We start from the raw sequence: 18133 nt of genomic DNA, 5'->3' as shown, positions 1-18133 counted from the left end.
AATTTTCTTGCCCATATAATGTATTGTTTGATGTCTTATTTGTTGTTTTGAAATGGTATTGTAAATCTTTTAAATTTGCAGAGGATTACTGAAGTTTGTTCTTCAAACAGTTGTTTACTATTTTACCTAAATATGGTTATTTTTTATTAAAATGAGTGTTCTGTCCTTTTCATTGTTTCCGTTCATTGTTGTATTGCTCGACGACACTTGAGGGCGCTGCGTTGTGGTCAATATCCACACGTGTTCAGACCAGACTGGTTCACTGTTCAGTTATTACCATGGATCTATAATTGCTCTGCCTTAACTGCCTTAACGCCTTTGTTATGTCGTGTTATTGGGGGGTTCATAAGAGGTGTAGACGCTTTCGCTGGAGTGAAACGGGTACTTTCACTTCCGGTTTCAACAACTGCGACCACGTTTAGCTTTGTTTATTGTGCTTTCTGGAGAACTCTGTGCTATTTATTGGCCACTCGTCTGCATTATTATCCAATCAGCTCAATGTTGCTATGCTTGACGAAATCGCTGATTGGCTGTCGAGTCCGTCATTTACCCATGCTCGCTTTATTCTACCAAAGATATTGTAACGTCAAAATAGTAAAGCCCTGCAGAATCTTATTTTTAATGTTTAAATATTTATTCTGTTCTGTTACAATTTTTTTTTCTTTTATAATAAGAACTTGAGAGCCATGTAATATGATTTCACTGTTGTACAACACATTACATCCTGAATATACGTGTTTATGCCATTTACAACAGTTGCACACGAGACCAGTGTAATTTCTACTTAGTTATTGTTGACCCACTACCATCTGTTATTATTTAATCATATCAGGCTTGTGGATGCTCTGTAACAAAGTGGTGTACGTGTTTCCCATGCATTTTGTGAACGAAGTAGTTTAATCCGCTGCATATTCTCGCAAAGGCGGAAGTTGTGAGTTATTCTCTTGTCCCGGCTGGTGCATTTATTACCTCTCTGCGTCTCTCTGCTCATCTAAACTCTGCTGGGCATCGTTGCGCGTCAAAACATTGCGTCTGAGCTGGACTTAGTGGGGCCAGAGAAGAGCTGAGGAAAATATCCTGGAAGGAATGCGAAAGGAGCTTTGAAATTGGCACAGCCACGAGGAAACGAAGAGGTGCGACGTTTTCTGGCTACGTGGTGAACCGTGTTTTCTTCCCATCAAAGGTAACAACGATGATTTGCTTTGGCGCATTGTTACATATAGCTTACATCCCACTTAAACATTCAAACAAAGAGGATGTCAACGCAGATAGTTGGCACTATCGATTATGACAACTTTTTACCGCCAACACTTAACTTGGTGCATGTTGCCATGTTTATTACAGCGTAAACACTGTCTGAGCTTATTTCCTGACGAAAGTCTTTGTTGTTGGACGAGTATATCTGCTTTCGTGTCTCCTCGTGGCGGAGGTCCACGGGCCAAACACTGCAGCATAGTGCTCCTACAGTATGTTATCATGAGGATGCGTGCTGTTTATGTTGGAAGATTCTGCATGTATGCGCCATCATCTCTGTGCATGCTCTTTGCGCAGATGGCGTACACTGCCAGGCTGAACGTCAGCGCGTTATCGTCGTGGGCTACAATAACATCATGTGACGAAAAAGTCTGGGTGCATCACCTGGTTCTCCTGTATCTACACGTATATGTCGATTTCCAAGGTCTACGTGTCCGCTAATGCATGTGCAAGTGTGTGCACGATAAGCGCTCCTGAGCTGAGGCATCCCCGCCATCTGTGCTCCATGTAGTGGCAGAAGTTATGTCCCAGATAAAGTGCGCCACTGTCTGTGACCTGATTCATTCCAATAATTGCTGCACTCTTCAGTCCCACTTGCTTGTATCTTGGAGAGCACAGATTTGTTGCAACCAGGTGACCAAGGCTATGTTTATTACAGAGTTATAATTAAAACCAGGGGTTTCACTTGTTATTACCTGCAGTGTCACATTGACTACAGGACAAATGGTCATAACAGTTTAGCCTGGTGAAAACCTTTTTTTATATTAAAAGATGAATGAAAAATAAATACAAAACAAACCAGGGACTCATTAGTCATACTAACCAAAGTCAACATAAAAGTCATACATGTGATCTTTACTGTTCACGTGAGGGCACTTCTGTTGTGTTGTTTTAAGTCCCAGCCTGTCCACTGTTTGGGTCTTTTTCCATTGCTGAGCGTGCCTGCAGATAAGTATTGATCACAGCCTGGTCAATACACAGGCATGGGTCAGAGAGTTGGGGGCCCTGAAAAGTGATCCCTTCACTTGTGTACATAAACAAGTAGGATGTGGATGGTTATAAATATTACAAATGAACGTGATTATAGATTATAAAGATAATTATAATGAGCACTTATTGATACAAACAAGTGTGTTCACATTCCCTCATGTATCCTCATTAACATGTCAAAAAAGTAATAATAATAATAATGATAGATTCAGTTTTGTCTGTTGTTTTTGCACCTGTAATTGCATGATTACTGTTACTGACAGATAGAATTGAACGTTGACTTGGCTCCACCCCCTGAACTCTGTTTGGTTGTCAAATCATTTACCTGTTGTTTTACATACTTCAGTCCGCAATTTAGAAATAGAACTTGCTTCATTTTTCTGCAAGCCTGATAGGCCAGGTTTACCTTAAAAAACAGTTTCAAACACCAATATCACTGTTCTCTTATTCTACTGCTGCCTTTGCTTCACTTTCATCAATTTTTTAAACGGCTCCTTTTAGCTGTGAGACAAGACTCAGGGTAGATTTGATACGTGCGGAGGAGTCTCTTCACTCAATGATGTCATGCTGTTCTGAGCTAAAGGGCTTGATGTTAACACAGAGGGATCCAAGGACCAGTCCAATGTGTCCTTGTTTGGTCTATACCCCATATCTCATCTGTTATCTACTCGAAGCTTCTTCCACTTTCTGTCATTGTCCGGAGCAAACAGCGGCGGCAGCGGCGGTGCGTTACATAAAGGTTTTTTGTTGTCATACAAGGGCCCTTTTGGCGGGTGAGACGAGTGGTACGTATAGTCTTTTGTGTTGACACCCAGAAATATCCAGAATGAGCGCTTTTGGTGACCTGAGTGACGGCCCACATCAGGATGGATGAATGGACAGGGAGACCGCGGTGGGGAAAAAAACAAGCAGTAGAGAAGTCGAGAAGACAAAGACAGGAAGTGCAAAAGGAGTCATACATTTGTTAACAACTACGGAGGCAATCTTAGCCTTGATATGCCAGGCCTTATGACACATTTCGAAGGAAGGATCTGTTTGCATGTCTGCAGTCTCACTTCTTAGGCAGATCACTCATATAATTTTTTTAGTCTGTCAAAGGCTTTTTCACTGGAGAAGCTGCCAAATTGGCTTTTTGCGTCAGCGTTTTTTCAGCTGTCATCATTCCCTTACTTCAAACAAAAACGCCTGTGAAATGTGTTGATGTTACATTCACCAAGATGAGTTTTGCTCTATTGTATCGGGCAAAGACTATTGTGCGATTTACTAAAGACCAGGGTTGTTAAAAGTGTCAAAAATCACACACTAATCAATACTAAAACTAGACACACATTTAATCAATACTAAAACAAATCTAATTAACAAGAAAAATGTTGACCTTTCCGGGAAACAATTTCAAAACGATCAGATCACATGGTAACGTAGGAAAAGTACAACTATTTTGTGTTAAACATGTTTTTAATTGTCTGTGGTCTGAAACCTTGACCCTGACCAAAAAAAGAGCACTTAATACTATAATGATCATTGTGGTATTGAAGCATATGCCTTTGTATCAAAATAGATTGACGTTTTAGTATTGTGACAACACTACTAACACTACAATGACACGTACATACACATTATGATCTGGAGTGACACTGACAACATAACGAAGTCCATGCGATCCAAGCCCTTAATTAAAAACACTAGCTCCTACAGTTGATGCGACATGTCCCAAAACAACAGGCATTTTTTTTACTCAAATTGCATTAGCATTCACCACTATCAGTATTTTGGATGACTTCATTCAGCTAAAAATGATACTTAGACAAGGCAGACGAGGTATAACTGGCGACAGTGAACTAACGCATCAGTACTTGGACTATACGTGACCTAAAGGAGGGCATACGTCATTTATATCAAAGCATTTCATTGTTCCGTTTGTTAAGGGCACATCACTTTACATGTCAACCGCCGGCCCACCGCTGTAAGAGTCCATCAAAGCTCTGTATTCGAGCGAGCGCTTCGTGTGTCCGTCCCCCGCTTCAGGTCGTCTGCATGAATCACATTTACATTTGAAAAGGTTCAGCTGTCCCTCTCATCACAAGAAACAAATATAGCTGCCAAAGCCTTAGATGAGCTACAATTTAACGTTATTAAATGCATTGGGGGCTCGGGCTTGAGCTTTTTATTCGTACGCAATTTCCGAACCCAATTACTCCGAATAATTAGCTGGCTTTGATTATCTGTGGTGAGCAGCTGAGCCTTTGAATCGTCACTTTGTTTTTTGTAACGACACAATGAAGCTGTTGCAGTAAAGGTGCAGACGTTGCTCAAAGGCTTCAGACAATGGCAAACACTTACGGAAATGGCCCGAGTTCTGGGCTAAATGCAAATGATGATACGCAGATTTACATAGTTGTTTAGAGGCTCGACAGGTTTCTCAAAGTTGCTCTGAGGCTGACATAGGTGTGGATGCCGAAGTCACGCAGTATACATTGACACTAGATATCGCTCGAAAACACACAATTACGTGCAGTAGTGGAGATCAAACTACAACGCTATGGGTAAGAGGATATGCATCTCCATCTACCACTTTACTCTTTGTGCCCTTCTAATCATTTGAAATTGTCTTTACCAACACAGCTTTGGCTTTATCTCATATTGGATTGTATTTTTAGAAACTTTGAGTGCACTGATGCATTCATTGATGGTCATTTGACTATCTCTGTCGGCGGTTGTGGCTGACCCGACAACGTAGGGCAAGAGGTGAAAGATGTATATCGTAAAGCATATAGTATCGCGACTGTTGTTTTGGTGAATATCGAGTATATGGTCATGGATTTAAGCTATTTAAAATGACCTCAAAAAGTCACAAAAAAACGTCTAGTGCAGCAATTCTCAAACTGTAGGTGGTTATTTTGTCATTTTCAGTAAGTTTTTTTCTTCCTTGAGTAGTATCTTTGGTCAAACTACTGTGGCAATAGTGTATTCCTAATTAAGACCTGGTTTAGCCCCAATTTAGCCTGTTATAGTCCTGTTATAGACCTGATTTAGGTCTAGTGGTATCTGAAAGCCAAACCTTTTCTTTGCTGGTACTTTGGGGTTATTTTAATGGTCAATTTACAATATTCGAACCTCAATCTGCAGATTTAAATTGTTTCTCTTTTGACTTATTCATTGTTCATTGTTTTATGTTGCACCGAATCACCAAGACAAGTTCCTATGTTTGTGAATTCTGTTCATTGACAATCCCTTTCTGATTCTGATTCTGATTGAAGACATTTCCAGATGCATTTCAGCACATTCCAGATGCATTGTGAAAATATTGTCTGAATACTGTTACAATGGGGAAAAATACACTTGCAGAATTGACTGACTTTCTCCGTTTTGATCTGAGCCTAAATTGACTTGAACCAATCACGTATAAATTGAAATCCACCACAAACAAACAAAACACAAAACAAAGAAGAACTGTTTTGTCTTCATTTCGGGCCCTGAAATGACCGCGAGGAGAGCAGCTTTGGGCTAAATGTGCGTGTGTGTGTCAGGGGGTCAATTCCGACAACTGTACTGAGCGTGTCTTTGTGCCCCAATCCCACACCACTGGCGCTGGCTGCCATTCAGAGGAGGGAAAACAAGGGCACGTCTCTCTGCCTCTGTTTATTTATATGCCCCCCCACTCCTCTTTTCTCTACCGCTCTTCTTCCTCCATCAGAACCAACTGCACCGGATAGAGCGCTTATCATCGGCCTCTCAAACCAATCATATTGCAGGACACTGAGGAGCAGAGAGGCTTCTTTTGTTTGTCCTCCTGCTCCCATTCACAAGGGAGGTGGGAGAACGCATATCGATTATCAAGTATATCAATTACAGTATCAAGTAGATCGTCTATAATTAATGTTTTTATAAATACCTAAATAAAATGTCTAATCAAACATGGGTGACGTGATATTTCTGCCCTTTTTGTGCTTAATCAAACATATAATAAAAACTATTTTCACTATCTAGAAAAGTGCTTTGGCAATATGGTACAACATAAAACGATGAATAATAGTAGGCATAGTAAAATGTACACATTTTAGCATATTCTTGATGCACTGTGAAAATATCGTCTGAATACTAATAAACTGAGATATTGATTTCAGTCAGTATCACTCACTAGGCCTGTCACAATAACACATTTTGAAGTTGCTACAGAAAGTATCACGATAAAAGATGATTATGAAACTACTTTATGCAACTGTCAGCAAGAAGTGCAATCTCATTAAAAGTTATGAGTTGAAATAAATACATAGCATGATGAAACAATTTTGTATTATGTTGGTGTCGATAATGAGTCATACAAGTGCATTATTACTCTGTACTGCTCAAATATGATCCAAAAAACAAAGAAAAGGTCCCCTAAAATGCAAAGAAAACATACAAGATAAATAATGGGCTCCAAATACATTGTCCTTTCTATCGTATATTGAACGTTAAGTCGATAAAGCAGTCGATAAAGTTATAGTGATCATCGTGACAGGCCCATCGCTTCTTTCCACCCCATACCATTGTTTCTCTGCCTAATCTTGTGTCTGTTTAGCTTCATCCCCAGCCGAGTTTGATGTTGTCACTTTGATGAACAACTATTTGTGTTGGTCTTCTCTCCTGTGTGTCCCTGACTGAGACTTTGGACTGGTTCCTGGTCAGTACACTAATCTCCTCTGTCACCAGGGCGCACAGGCACAAGTATTTTAGGGCTCCGTCTATTTGAATATCAGGGAGCGAGCGAGCGAGCAGCAGAGCACGGGCTTCGCAGTCGTGCTAGTCTAAGCAGATTATCCCCGCGGCCTCGTAGACTTAAATACTTTATAAATGTGAGCGAGCAATGCCGCCTCTGTGTCCCAATAAGGCCTGCGCTGGTGGGACGTGGGGCGGACGGAGGCAGCTGATGGTGGCACCTGCAGTGAGAGTGCAGCTGCTTTTTGGTGCACGGTGCCAGTCCATCAGCCTCAAGACAGTGTGGCTTTTAAGGCTGGAAAATACAATATAGTAGAGTGTTTAGTGTGGCAACATGGTGGAGTTCTAGTCAGACAATTATATTTTAGTACAATCGTTAGTCACTGAACGCTGCATTTTTATGAATCACCTCGACAGAACCAATTTAATGTCCTTCAAGTCTCATATGTAAATGTTTTAGTTTGTGAAACCGAGCAACTAATATTTGAAGTATTGCTTAAGATTGTATCCTAGCTATGTGTCAGCTAAAATAAGATAACTGGATGTAGGAGTGGGCGATATTGCCAGAAATAACAATAGTCAAACAATCGTATGCAAATGTGTGGGTCAGTTATCAGACAATGTGAAATGTCTGCTAAATTAATCACAAAAGCACAGATTATATCACCATATAACTTCATTTGAAAGTTTACAAGATTTGTCTTTAAAATATAAGATAAACTACTATAAACAATATACTTGATATTCAAATGTTGCATATATTCAAAACAACATTCACAATCATGTTTGATATATTGCTCATATTTGGATGTTGTTGTGTTGTCCTTTCCTAAATATATGTGATACAAATGCACACGAACAACACTGTCAGTAACATTGTTCTTGTGATTTGAATGTGTGGCTTTGAGAAGAGGTTCCCATTCATTTTAGGGCCATTTGCTTGCAGTTGATGCTTACTTAATAATATGAAGACCTGGTAAACTTTAGAACTGTGAATTAGCACTTGTCTTTAGCTAGCCTTGCATAAAATGTGTTGAACCAGATCCCATGTTTACGCAGGCTGGAAGTGTTGTAGAGCAAAGGAGAGCTAATCCTATCAGACAGCACCTGCGCTTCAGTTTGTCTCACCGTCCATCCTCCCCCCCCTTCAGGTGTGTGCCTCCCGCCCCAGCACCCACCACGGCCCTCACCTGTGTGTTGCGGTGCTTTCCTTGTGAGCCGACCTGGGCTGGCAGTCCCTTCTTGCACCGCCCGCCAACACCGCCCATGGTCAGAATGACGCGCTCCAAGACCTTTCAGGCCTACCTGCCGAGCTGCCACCGGACTTACAGTTGCATCCACTGCCGAGCTCACCTGGCCAACCATGACGAGCTCATCTCCAAGGTAACCGCTGGCTATATCTGGAGTGATGTGGTGGGTTTATAGTTTTGAGTGTAAACCAAGGCTTGTGTTTCCATCTCCGTCAAATACAAAAACATGACGTTAGGTTACTCAAGCGCTTCAACAACAATGGACTTTAACGTTTAATTCTGAGTAATAATAGTTTGGAATGTCTATTGTCAGTCAAACACAACGTAAGTCTGATACCACACTTACTTTGAACTTAAACGTGGATTCATTTAACAGACACGGGGGCAGCTGGGACCGATACAGTTGAATAGTTCACACACCTCTGAAGATATAAAAGAAGAGGTTTTATGTTTTCAATATCTTAGACTTTAAAAATGCCTATAGTTCTGCTTTGTCATTACAGTGATGATACCAGCCACCAAAAAGATAATTAAAATAACGTCAAGAAATACTCAGTTTACAGTATAACGGTGCCCTCTGCTTGTTCCGTACGTGGCCTGTTGGATTGATTGTGTTTAATGCAAGTGTACATAATGATATTATAACAATGGGCACCTGTACCTCAGTGTCATCTGCCACACTGTTGTCTGTAGATGGATTAGGCTTTAAGCTGGCTGGATTATGAATGCACTGTCACTTTTTCCACACGTGATCATGAAAACACAGCTCAGCTCTTCTCACAAAGGCTCTCTGCCAGTCGTAACTGCACCACACAAAGCAGGCAAACGGTTTATTGTTTCCTCCTCATGCTTCTGCTTTCTGTTAGTTACTGTAACCCGGCCAACCGCCAGTTCATTGGAACCATGCGGCCTTTACCTGTTGCACTAACGCTTGTATAAAAGCAGATAAAGACTCTTAGTAATGCAGAATGTCATAAAATGTGTATTAGCTCAGTAAATACCCAACTTTTCCCTTTATATTTTCTTTCCCATGAGTGCATACCTAGTTTCACAGTTTCATGCATTTTTTCCCCCAATAGAAATGGTTTAGAAAAAGGTTCAGTTGTAGTCATCTGGACACATTGAGTTCTGACTTGATCCACAGATTGAGAATGACTCTTGGATGAAAGTCGAAAAATCAAAAGGAAAAAAAACTGACTACAACTGAATCTTTCTCTACAATGGATCACTCCTGGATGAATGATGGATTACACCGACTTGTTAATAGAAATGGTGATTATAACTAAGTATCAATAATATGTATTTACTATTCTTTTGGGCTGTGACAAGTGATTGTTTTAGTAGTTATTAGTCAGCGATTCATTTCTAGATTAGTCGACTGATCAAACAATTATTTCTTTTGTAGATTGAGAAAAATATTTTGAAATATGGAAAAATAAGGGCTTCTAGATGGATAATGGGAATTTCTTTTTCTTTTTTGACTGAAAAATAAAAAAGTAGAGTCTCTATTGTCCAGATAACAATTCCGTTTACAAAATACAACATCATTTTTTATTTATAGTCGACTAGTCACAATTAGTCAATTAATTGTTGCAGCTTTACATGCATTTCTGTTTGTTTCTATGAACCTACTCTATATCCATCAAATGAAAGTGACATAATGACAAACAATATGATAAACTAACTCACCCTTATCTCTCTCTCTGTTCGCAGTCCTTCCAAGGCAGCCAGGGCCGGGCCTATCTATTCAACTCCGTGTAAGTATATGTCCTCTTTTGTGGCTTTTACAAGCGCGAGGCTGAACGTACTGGGAACACATGTAGGCCCAATCAACGTAGGAGATTGGAGATGTAGGACATGTACAGTACCTTTATGACACAGCAGTCACGTTGGCGTCCTGGTGGAGACAAAGCGGGCGTATGGCTCTCAGCGCAGCCGTTATCAGCTGAATTGAGAGTGAAAATGAGACGATGCTCTGTGACCCGGCGTCCCATCAGTAGTCAGTGGGCGTGAGCCACTGACTCGCATCAAGCACATCACATACCATTTTAACTCTGCTGCATCTTTAACTAGTGCACTTTAACTTGGCGGCAGATTTAGTCTTCTACTTTTAGGTGTTGAAATTCGGGATGGGGACACACACATTTTTGGGTTTTCAAACCCAGTTGTGGATGTACCGTATATATTTTTAATAATTTTGACTTTTAATGTGTCTAAAAACTTCACTGTTGGTTCAGACTTCCCCATCATTACCTATAGTGTTAGTCTTAGTACTGTTTTAGTACGTTCTATGTTTAATAGTTCATTCGAGGCTGTAAGAGGGCAACAAAGGATACAATGACCCAAATAACTTGTGTAACATTTCAGTAAATCATTTAAGATTATGAGAAGTAGAACGCTACTGGTAAATACAAAGCAAATTCAACTGTATTGAATAGTGGAGTGATATAATAATATAATTGTGTATTATATACTGTAATTTACAATACTGATACTGTAATACAATCTATTACCCCCTGGACAGGGAATACTAACCTTTTGGCTAATATGGGTACATTTATTTTGTTATATTACATGTTTATTAATGTACATTGTTCCACTGGAAATAAATAAATTAATAAATATACAATTTGCAATCACAACATGTTTCATCATCATAGAATATTTTGAATTTTTTGTGACAAATTCTCTTAATTCAGAAATATTTTCAATTCGGCATAATTTAGCTTAACAAGAAAATATCCGAGACAAATTTGAAATAATAGTTAAATATATTAAATATGATGTCAACTAATCAGAAAAATAATAACTAATCAGTCATTGGTAAAATCATCTTTAGTTGCAGCCCTCATGAATACAATCAGAAATAAAATGAATTCTGTAAATATGATAGTTTTTGTGTTTATAGTTAGTATAGTTTAATGAGATTAACAGAAGTTTCCCATTGTCCAAACTTATTCTATTGCTTGTCATTTGCACATTTGTGTTCGTACTACTCCCATTGTATTAAGTGCATATGATTTGTGCTTCTCAGGGTGAACGTTGGGTGCGGTCCTGCGGAGGAGAGAGTCTTGCTCACGGGCCTGCATGCTGTAGCAGATATTTACTGTGAGAACTGCAAGACCACGCTGGGCTGGAAATACGTAAGTGTCTTCCTGTCCCGTCTGATTCACCGCACGCAGGCATCAGCCAAGGTTAGCGAGGGACTCAATCTCAGGTTATGACGCAGCCTCATTTGATTTGCATCCTAATTGTATTTGGCCATGGCAGAGGGACAAAGTAGTACTCTGCAGGAGACAACAAAGTACAGTAATAGTCTATATCTATGTATAGAGCTCAATACCTCAGAGTGTAAAGGCATAAGAGGTTGTTTCATGATTGTGTTCGCCGCAAAGTAAAGGTTTTATGAGCTCCTTTCACTGTAAGTGAATTACCTACTGTAAATGGGGATGGCATTTTATCGTTATGGAAAGGCTGAGAGAGAATGAGAACGCAATACAAGCTCGTTGACAACAACAAGAAGACCTGGCCCTCTTTGTGATGAATGAAACAGTGACAAATATTTAAACAATTGTCTTTGGAATAAAAGGCAGCCAGAGTGGATTAATTGCTAGGAGGAGTAATCCAAAACTAAGTCACTGTCCAAACCTATCCTGTCTATTCTTTTTCGCTCTATTCTTAACTGTTTCACTAGTGGAAAATGTCACTCTTTATATGTTCTGTTCAGCTTTCCAAGGAATTATAAAATACTGTAGGTACAAGTGTGCCAGTCACTTGGATAGCTTAGAGTGTACCGGTGGTGGTGGTAGTAGCTGTAAAATGAAGCCTTTGAAACTGTCCAAAACCAAAAGCATTGCCACATGACTCACCGTTACAAAATATTGACGTCAATGCCAACAGTTATAGGTCACAGCTCTCAGTCAGTTTGTAAGCTTTCATACGGAGTAAAAAAAGCGATTATTAAGTGTTGATAGTGCTAATGTTTTCAAACACATAAAAACAATAAAGATATGCACCTTTAAAATATCCAAGAATCACACGAAGGGAGTGCGATTTTAAAGGACTAATGAGGATAAATAACATGCGAATCTTATAAAATTGTCTGACCAGGCCCATAACAGTAAAACAGCAAAAGTAGAACACAATTAAACTATATTCTTGCAACAAAAATACAGTTTTTAAAATATTGATACAAATCTCACACACTTTTGTGCTTAACCCTTCGTAACCTCGTCCACGATCCTTGTTTCTTGCACAACATGTAAAGTCCACGTGACTGCGGTGTATGGGCCAGGTGAAACTTGACTTCACAACATCCACAGATGTCTCCATGTTTCAGAAAGGCCGAGCATGTGCAGCTGTCAACGCGAAGGTTAGAAAGCTATAACACACCAGTCAAGTCAAGAAGCGGGGCGAAAACACAGCCCCCAGTGTTGTTCACCTCATGTAAAGCTCCATTCACCAACATCTTAACCTTGATCCTTTGGGCTTAAAAATAACAATTTCCTTATGAAGCCCTGTGTCATCACGCTTGATTCTGCATGCCCTATTTCTGTCACAGACACCAGATAGCTCATAATGAACGGTTGCCATTAATATCAGCTGTTTCTCGCAGTGGTCAGAGTCTCATGGAGAGGGCTGACCCACTGCACTCTTACACTGGGAAATCTGATAATGCGCTGGGTAGCCTTCGAACTAAAATAGCGTCAAAGAGCGTTTGTGCTGGTGAACTGTGTGCCACTGTAAGGCAATTAGTGGCTTTTTCCAACAAGGCCTGGGCCTGGCATCAGCCGAAACAGTCATTCCATCGCGGTGTCCATCATACATGTTATTATCGTTATCAGTTCTGGGAGGCAAAAAGTATTTTGCTGCCTAATCTTCTTGGGTAAGAATTTGGTATTCAGTAATATCAGACATCCAACGTTTTTGTCTTGAGTTCCCGTAGTATTGTCTTACACTCATTATAAATGTCGGTGTAATCCCTCATTCGTCCAGGCGTGTTCCATAGTAGAAAAAGCTTCAGTTGTAGTCATCTGGACTCAGTTTGAAAAAATAGACGTTTCGACTCTCATCCAAGAGTCATTGTCAATAAAAGAATTTAGATCGAGAACTCCGATATTAATACTGTTCTGTGGTAAGACCCGCCCATTGGGAGGAGCCTTCCTGAAGTAGAAAGAGTTGTTAGTTTCAACAGAAACTCCCCCCTTGTATCTACCGAGGTAGCCTATTCAGAATCTTAATGGGCTATTAGAATCCTCTTTGTCTTTGTGTGAACGTCTAATTTTTCAAACTGAGTCCAGATGACTACAACTGAAACTCATTATAAATCTCTTTACTTGTGATCATTGCTTTCGGATGGACGTCAAATTTTGTCCAGATGACTATCTTTGAAACTTATTCTACAAAGGATCACTCCCAGAAGAATGAGGGATGACATTGCCAACATTTGCCATTAATCATAATAATTACGTATTACATTTTATTTTTAATGATAGTCATTGCCGCATTTCCAAAAGAATAATTATAAGGATATAAAAATGTATCACAGAGTAGAGGTGGGAGATTTAAACAATGGATAATAATTTCATAGTTGTTTTAGACATAATTCTCAATATTAGAATATTGAGAATAATATTGTCAATATTCTAAGTTAGTATTATAGTCTATAATTGAAAGAGACAGAAAAGTACATTTACATTTTGTGCAACACTTGAACCTGAACCAAGACATTTAGAGGATCATTCCAGCACATTCCTGAAGCATTGTTGAAATATTGTCTGAATAACAGTTATCCAGATCAAGCAACAAAAAAAAGGATATTATTTTAATTTTTGTCCCTACTACAAGGAACATATTATATTAAAATACTATTCAATTCCACTTTCCTCCAAATCTGTTTAGAAGTAATGCAATGTAGTCACATCATCAATACACAATAAAGTTTAAACATGTAGAAATTGAAATATTTAACTTACAAGTAAGTAAAGTGCATCTCTAGTGATCACATTTGCAATGATTGGATCAATATTCTTTATCAAATAGCTTCAGAGAGGAGCAAATAATGAAGTACTGATATGGGCTATTTTGAAATCAAACTGAAGTAAATCAATCAAGCCAATGTTGTTAAGCAAAAAATAATATAGCTGACTTTAACCTTCACCTTTAAAATGTCTAGTATTTTGGTGTGATAATTATGAACCAGAATGTGTCTAACAAGTCTAAAAATTGCACTGCTTACACCAAAAAGCAGCTGATTTCATCGTGGTGCTACTTGTTGGCCAGTCGAGTAGTCTGTTTTGACAATAAATGGACAACAAGCCAATGATGTATTGTATGTATTGCAGTCACTCCTACAATACTTTTTCAATCTTTCATTGGTTATACATCTGCTATATTTGTGGCTGCCCCTTTCACATTAATAGTGTCGACCAGTTTGTGGCGAAAACACTCCCACTCCCTGCGTTTTAAGTAGCATGTTCTATCCTAGTGTTTCCATTGCTTTGCCATTCATTTTGTCCCGGGGTGGACTGATTTGCATACGAGTGGGAGAATTAGTGCGTGTTGCTGCCTGCAGACTCCCAACAGCACCTTTTTTAGCTGGCTGCATACGAGGCCGTGTAAAACCTGCAAGGCTTTTCATTTTGGCACAATCTCCTGACTTTCCAAACTCCCTCCTGCCAACGCGATGTTACAAGGAGCCCAATGTGACTTCCCCTTGTGCGGGCTCTCATCTCCTCTGCATCGTTTAGCGACTGACTCTATTTTCAGTTATATAACCAGCTTCCAGGGACCGGACCGGGCCACGGAGTCAAGGATGTTTCCCCCCCGTGTATTTGACAAGATCGCCACTGCAATTTGACTTTTGGAAAAATAACAGTTCTCTCTCTCTCTCTCTCTCTCTCTGCCCTACAGGAGCACGCCTTTGAGAGCAGTCAGAAATACAAAGAGGGAAAGTTCATCATCGAGCTGGCCCACATGATCAAGGACAACGGCTGGGACTGATGCCCGGGAGACGATGCGACCGACGCACGCACGCACGGATGGACAAATAAATTGAAACTAAAGGGGAGGGACAAAGGGGCGGGGTCTTATGTGTGGCGGGTTAGTGTGTGACTTGGGTTTGGCTGATCTACCATTAACCTCTGTAACTCTCTGCCCATTCCCTCCCTTTTGACCACATCTCTCTGGATGTATACACTCAATTAATGACGACAAAACCACGCAGACATCCCAGCTTGAGAGACTTGACGCAGCTAAAGTGAATGTGTGGCGTGCTCTTTAAAAAAAGAAAAATTGAAAAAGAGTTTGACTGACAGGTTGAAGATCTATCGGGCTTGCGCTTGTCCCTGCTGTGAATGAGATGACCTGAGGGTGATTAGTGCAAAAATCCAGCTGATGGAAGGGGGGGGGGGTGCGTGCCAGCTGGGCCTGCGATGAAACCTGGTATTTTCGAAGGGCAGGACCTGGCACAGTTGCTATAGACACAGAGCAGTGGAGGGTGCATTTCAACACGGCACGTCCCGGCGGCTTGATCTCGCTCCGTCCCTTTAAGCTTTGACGGCGTCCTGGCCCGCTCCAGCTCAAGATGTAGTGGTTTCAAACAGGGCGGGGGTAGTGAAAGAGATATACCCCGCACTCGGCCCGGCCCAAAACCGCACAGCGTATAGAGGCAGGCGCAGAAGCGGAGCGGCCCCCCTCTTGGGTTTTATAGCATCCGCGCGGTGTAAAGCGATACGAGGATCACAAGCTGCATGTCGGCTGTCTGCGTTCTGTTACTTAAGCAGGTAGAATTACACAACAGGAGCGTGTCTCAGGTGAACGGCGCTGTCAGCAGCTCTGTGGTGGGAGCGAGCAAAGGTGTGACAGCAGCGATCAGTCAGTACGTTTACATGCAGCGAGGCAGGGAACGCAAATGACTACACAAGGCTACGGGAAAACACTGTAATGAACACAATAACAGCTGGATTATTTGGTTGATTGTTGGCCTATGTTTACAAAGATGTACTCAAAGCATATTCCAGAGCCAAAAACTAGTGCCGACGTGAAGAGTAACAAAACATGTTGCAGTTACTTTGCTAACTTGGTCTCAGATGTAGTTAAATTTGAGCTCTTGTGGCTTATAATGCTCAAATGTGCTTGCAGAAGGCATACGTGCATTTGTCTGTTAAATGTTGCAAATATGATATTTATTAATTAATCGAGTGCTGGCGCTCCAACCTGATTATGGATCATGTTAGCTTTTTTCTACTTTTTAACACAGGCTACATACTGTTTATAGGCATCACATGTTAGCAGCATTAGCCCTAACGAGATCAAGACCGGAGGCACACAGTAGTTTGAGACGTTCCCGTGTGAAGAAACAGGGCATAGTGTTACCAAGCTCATGTAAACGTACTGGACAAAGAAAGCTTGACTAGCTACTAAAGTCATTCTGGTGGAGATTGCATTTATAATTACAAACAGAAAACATTGGGGCTCTTTCAGTCTGGGATGGCTGCGCTAACCGGCTGCGAATACCACATCCACAAAACATACTGGGCAACATTAAGAGCATGTGCTTTGGTTTACGATTGTTTTTGATGCTGGCCTCTTGACACATCTGACTGATGAAATGTGTAACATGCAGTGGTGAAATGCAGTCACATAATTATTTCTGGTACATGCATGCAAAGACTCAAAGTGCTCTGGACTGTATTTGCCTTGAACATAGTAGTTACATTTGTTTTGGTGTGCTGTTCTATAGTGACCACATGCTAAATATCAGTGGGCCACAGATCGTGAGGTTGGAATAGTGGGTTCCCCTTGCAGCAGGACCACGGCGTCACAATCTGCAGTCTTTGTGTTTTCTGATGTCGTAGACATTGCTCTCGAGACGTTGCCCTGTATTTATTGAATCTAGTTCTGAGCTTACCACAGAGACTTGCATTCTCTATCTTACTGCTACGGTCGAAATTATGCTCCAGCACAACCAAAGAACTCACCCGACAACAATAAATTGACCAAACAAAAGCTCTCTTTTTGCTTGGGCAAAGTGTTGCAAAACAAAAGGGTGTGTGCATAGCTGAAAGCCAAGGTTGTGGATAGCCTTTCACTTTGTGAGTATATATATATGATGCATTATGATTTTGTAAACAAGAGATCTTAATATATGAATATATATTAAATTTACTGTATTCACCATGAGGATTACCGTTCTCTTGTCGACCTCTGTGTTACAGATTGTAAATAGTGTTACTGTACTGTGTTTTATTATGATCTATATGATCTTGAATGAATATGATTTTGGTCATGTCATGCTTTCTCTCTGGTATCCCACATCGGCTGTACAATAACTACTTTTTTACTGAAAATGTTACATTTTAATGTCTTTTGTAAGGGAGGATGATGATGTTGACTATATATCGTTGGATCTTCATCTAATAAAAGGCATATTGGTATCCATACTGAAATGTATGACTGTATACTCTTTTCCACCCAATATAAGTTACAAGCCAGTTAAAGGACAACTGCCATAAAACATTTTAAATCAAACACTAAATCAATAACAAGTCTGTCACATATCTGATACCACATTTTTATGTCCCAAAATCAACAGAACAAAGTTATTTTATCCTTTTGGGTCATATTTAGCCTGGGCAGCCATTCTCAATTCTATGGTCTACACGAATAAATCAGTACATTACACGAATAAATCGGTACATTTATTTAGGTACACTTCAGATATATTCATAACAAAGAGCTTTACCCATTCAATACAGATTTTAAACAGCCCTAAAAATAGAAACAGAGATAACAACCAAACAAGAATATGTTGTATGAGTAGGTGAGTTAGGCAGAAGAGTGGTATGACTAACAGGTGCAACTGCTAACACCGCCTACCCACTGCCCCCTCAAAGCTTTTATTTTCTTCATACAGCTGTGAAACACCTTGGGAGCACCTT

The 18133-nt window shown here is 40.2% G+C and overlaps 1 protein-coding gene across 1 annotated transcript; it reads left to right on the top strand.

Annotated features, from left to right (window-relative positions):
• The first annotated feature begins 941 nt into the window (after window positions 1–941).
• On the top strand, window positions 942–17641 carry LOC140375118 (protein yippee-like 2). Its single transcript, XM_072461808.1, has 5 exons — window positions 942–1183; window positions 8094–8325; window positions 9906–9949; window positions 11227–11335; window positions 15105–17641. Exons 2-5 carry the CDS (start codon window positions 8209–8211, stop codon window positions 15192–15194), a joined length of 360 nt encoding a protein of 119 aa, XP_072317909.1. The 5' UTR covers window positions 942–1183; window positions 8094–8208; the 3' UTR covers window positions 15195–17641.
• The last annotated feature ends 492 nt before the right edge of the window (window positions 17642–18133 follow it).

Source organism: Eucyclogobius newberryi, unplaced genomic scaffold (genome assembly GCF_026437365.1).
Source record: "Eucyclogobius newberryi isolate DKJ021-1_F unplaced genomic scaffold, fEucNew1.0.hap1 SCAF_10, whole genome shotgun sequence".
In the NCBI taxonomy this organism is placed as follows: Eukaryota; Metazoa; Chordata; class Actinopteri; order Gobiiformes; family Gobiidae; genus Eucyclogobius; species Eucyclogobius newberryi.
The sequence above is the reverse complement of the archived record's forward strand: the minus strand, read 5'-3'. Positions and strand labels throughout refer to the sequence as shown.

Excerpts from the sequence above, each read along its gene's own strand:
- LOC140375118 (XM_072461808.1), top strand. The coding sequence starts at position 8,209 with ATGGTCAGAATGACGCGCTCCAAGACCTTTCAGGCCTACCTGCCGAGC. Across the intron at positions 9,950-11,226 it reads GCCTATCTATTCAACTCCGT|GGTGAACGTTGGGTGCGGTC; the intron begins GTAAGTATATGT and ends TGTGCTTCTCAG. Across the intron at positions 11,336-15,104 it reads CCACGCTGGGCTGGAAATAC|GAGCACGCCTTTGAGAGCAG; the intron begins GTAAGTGTCTTC and ends TCTGCCCTACAG.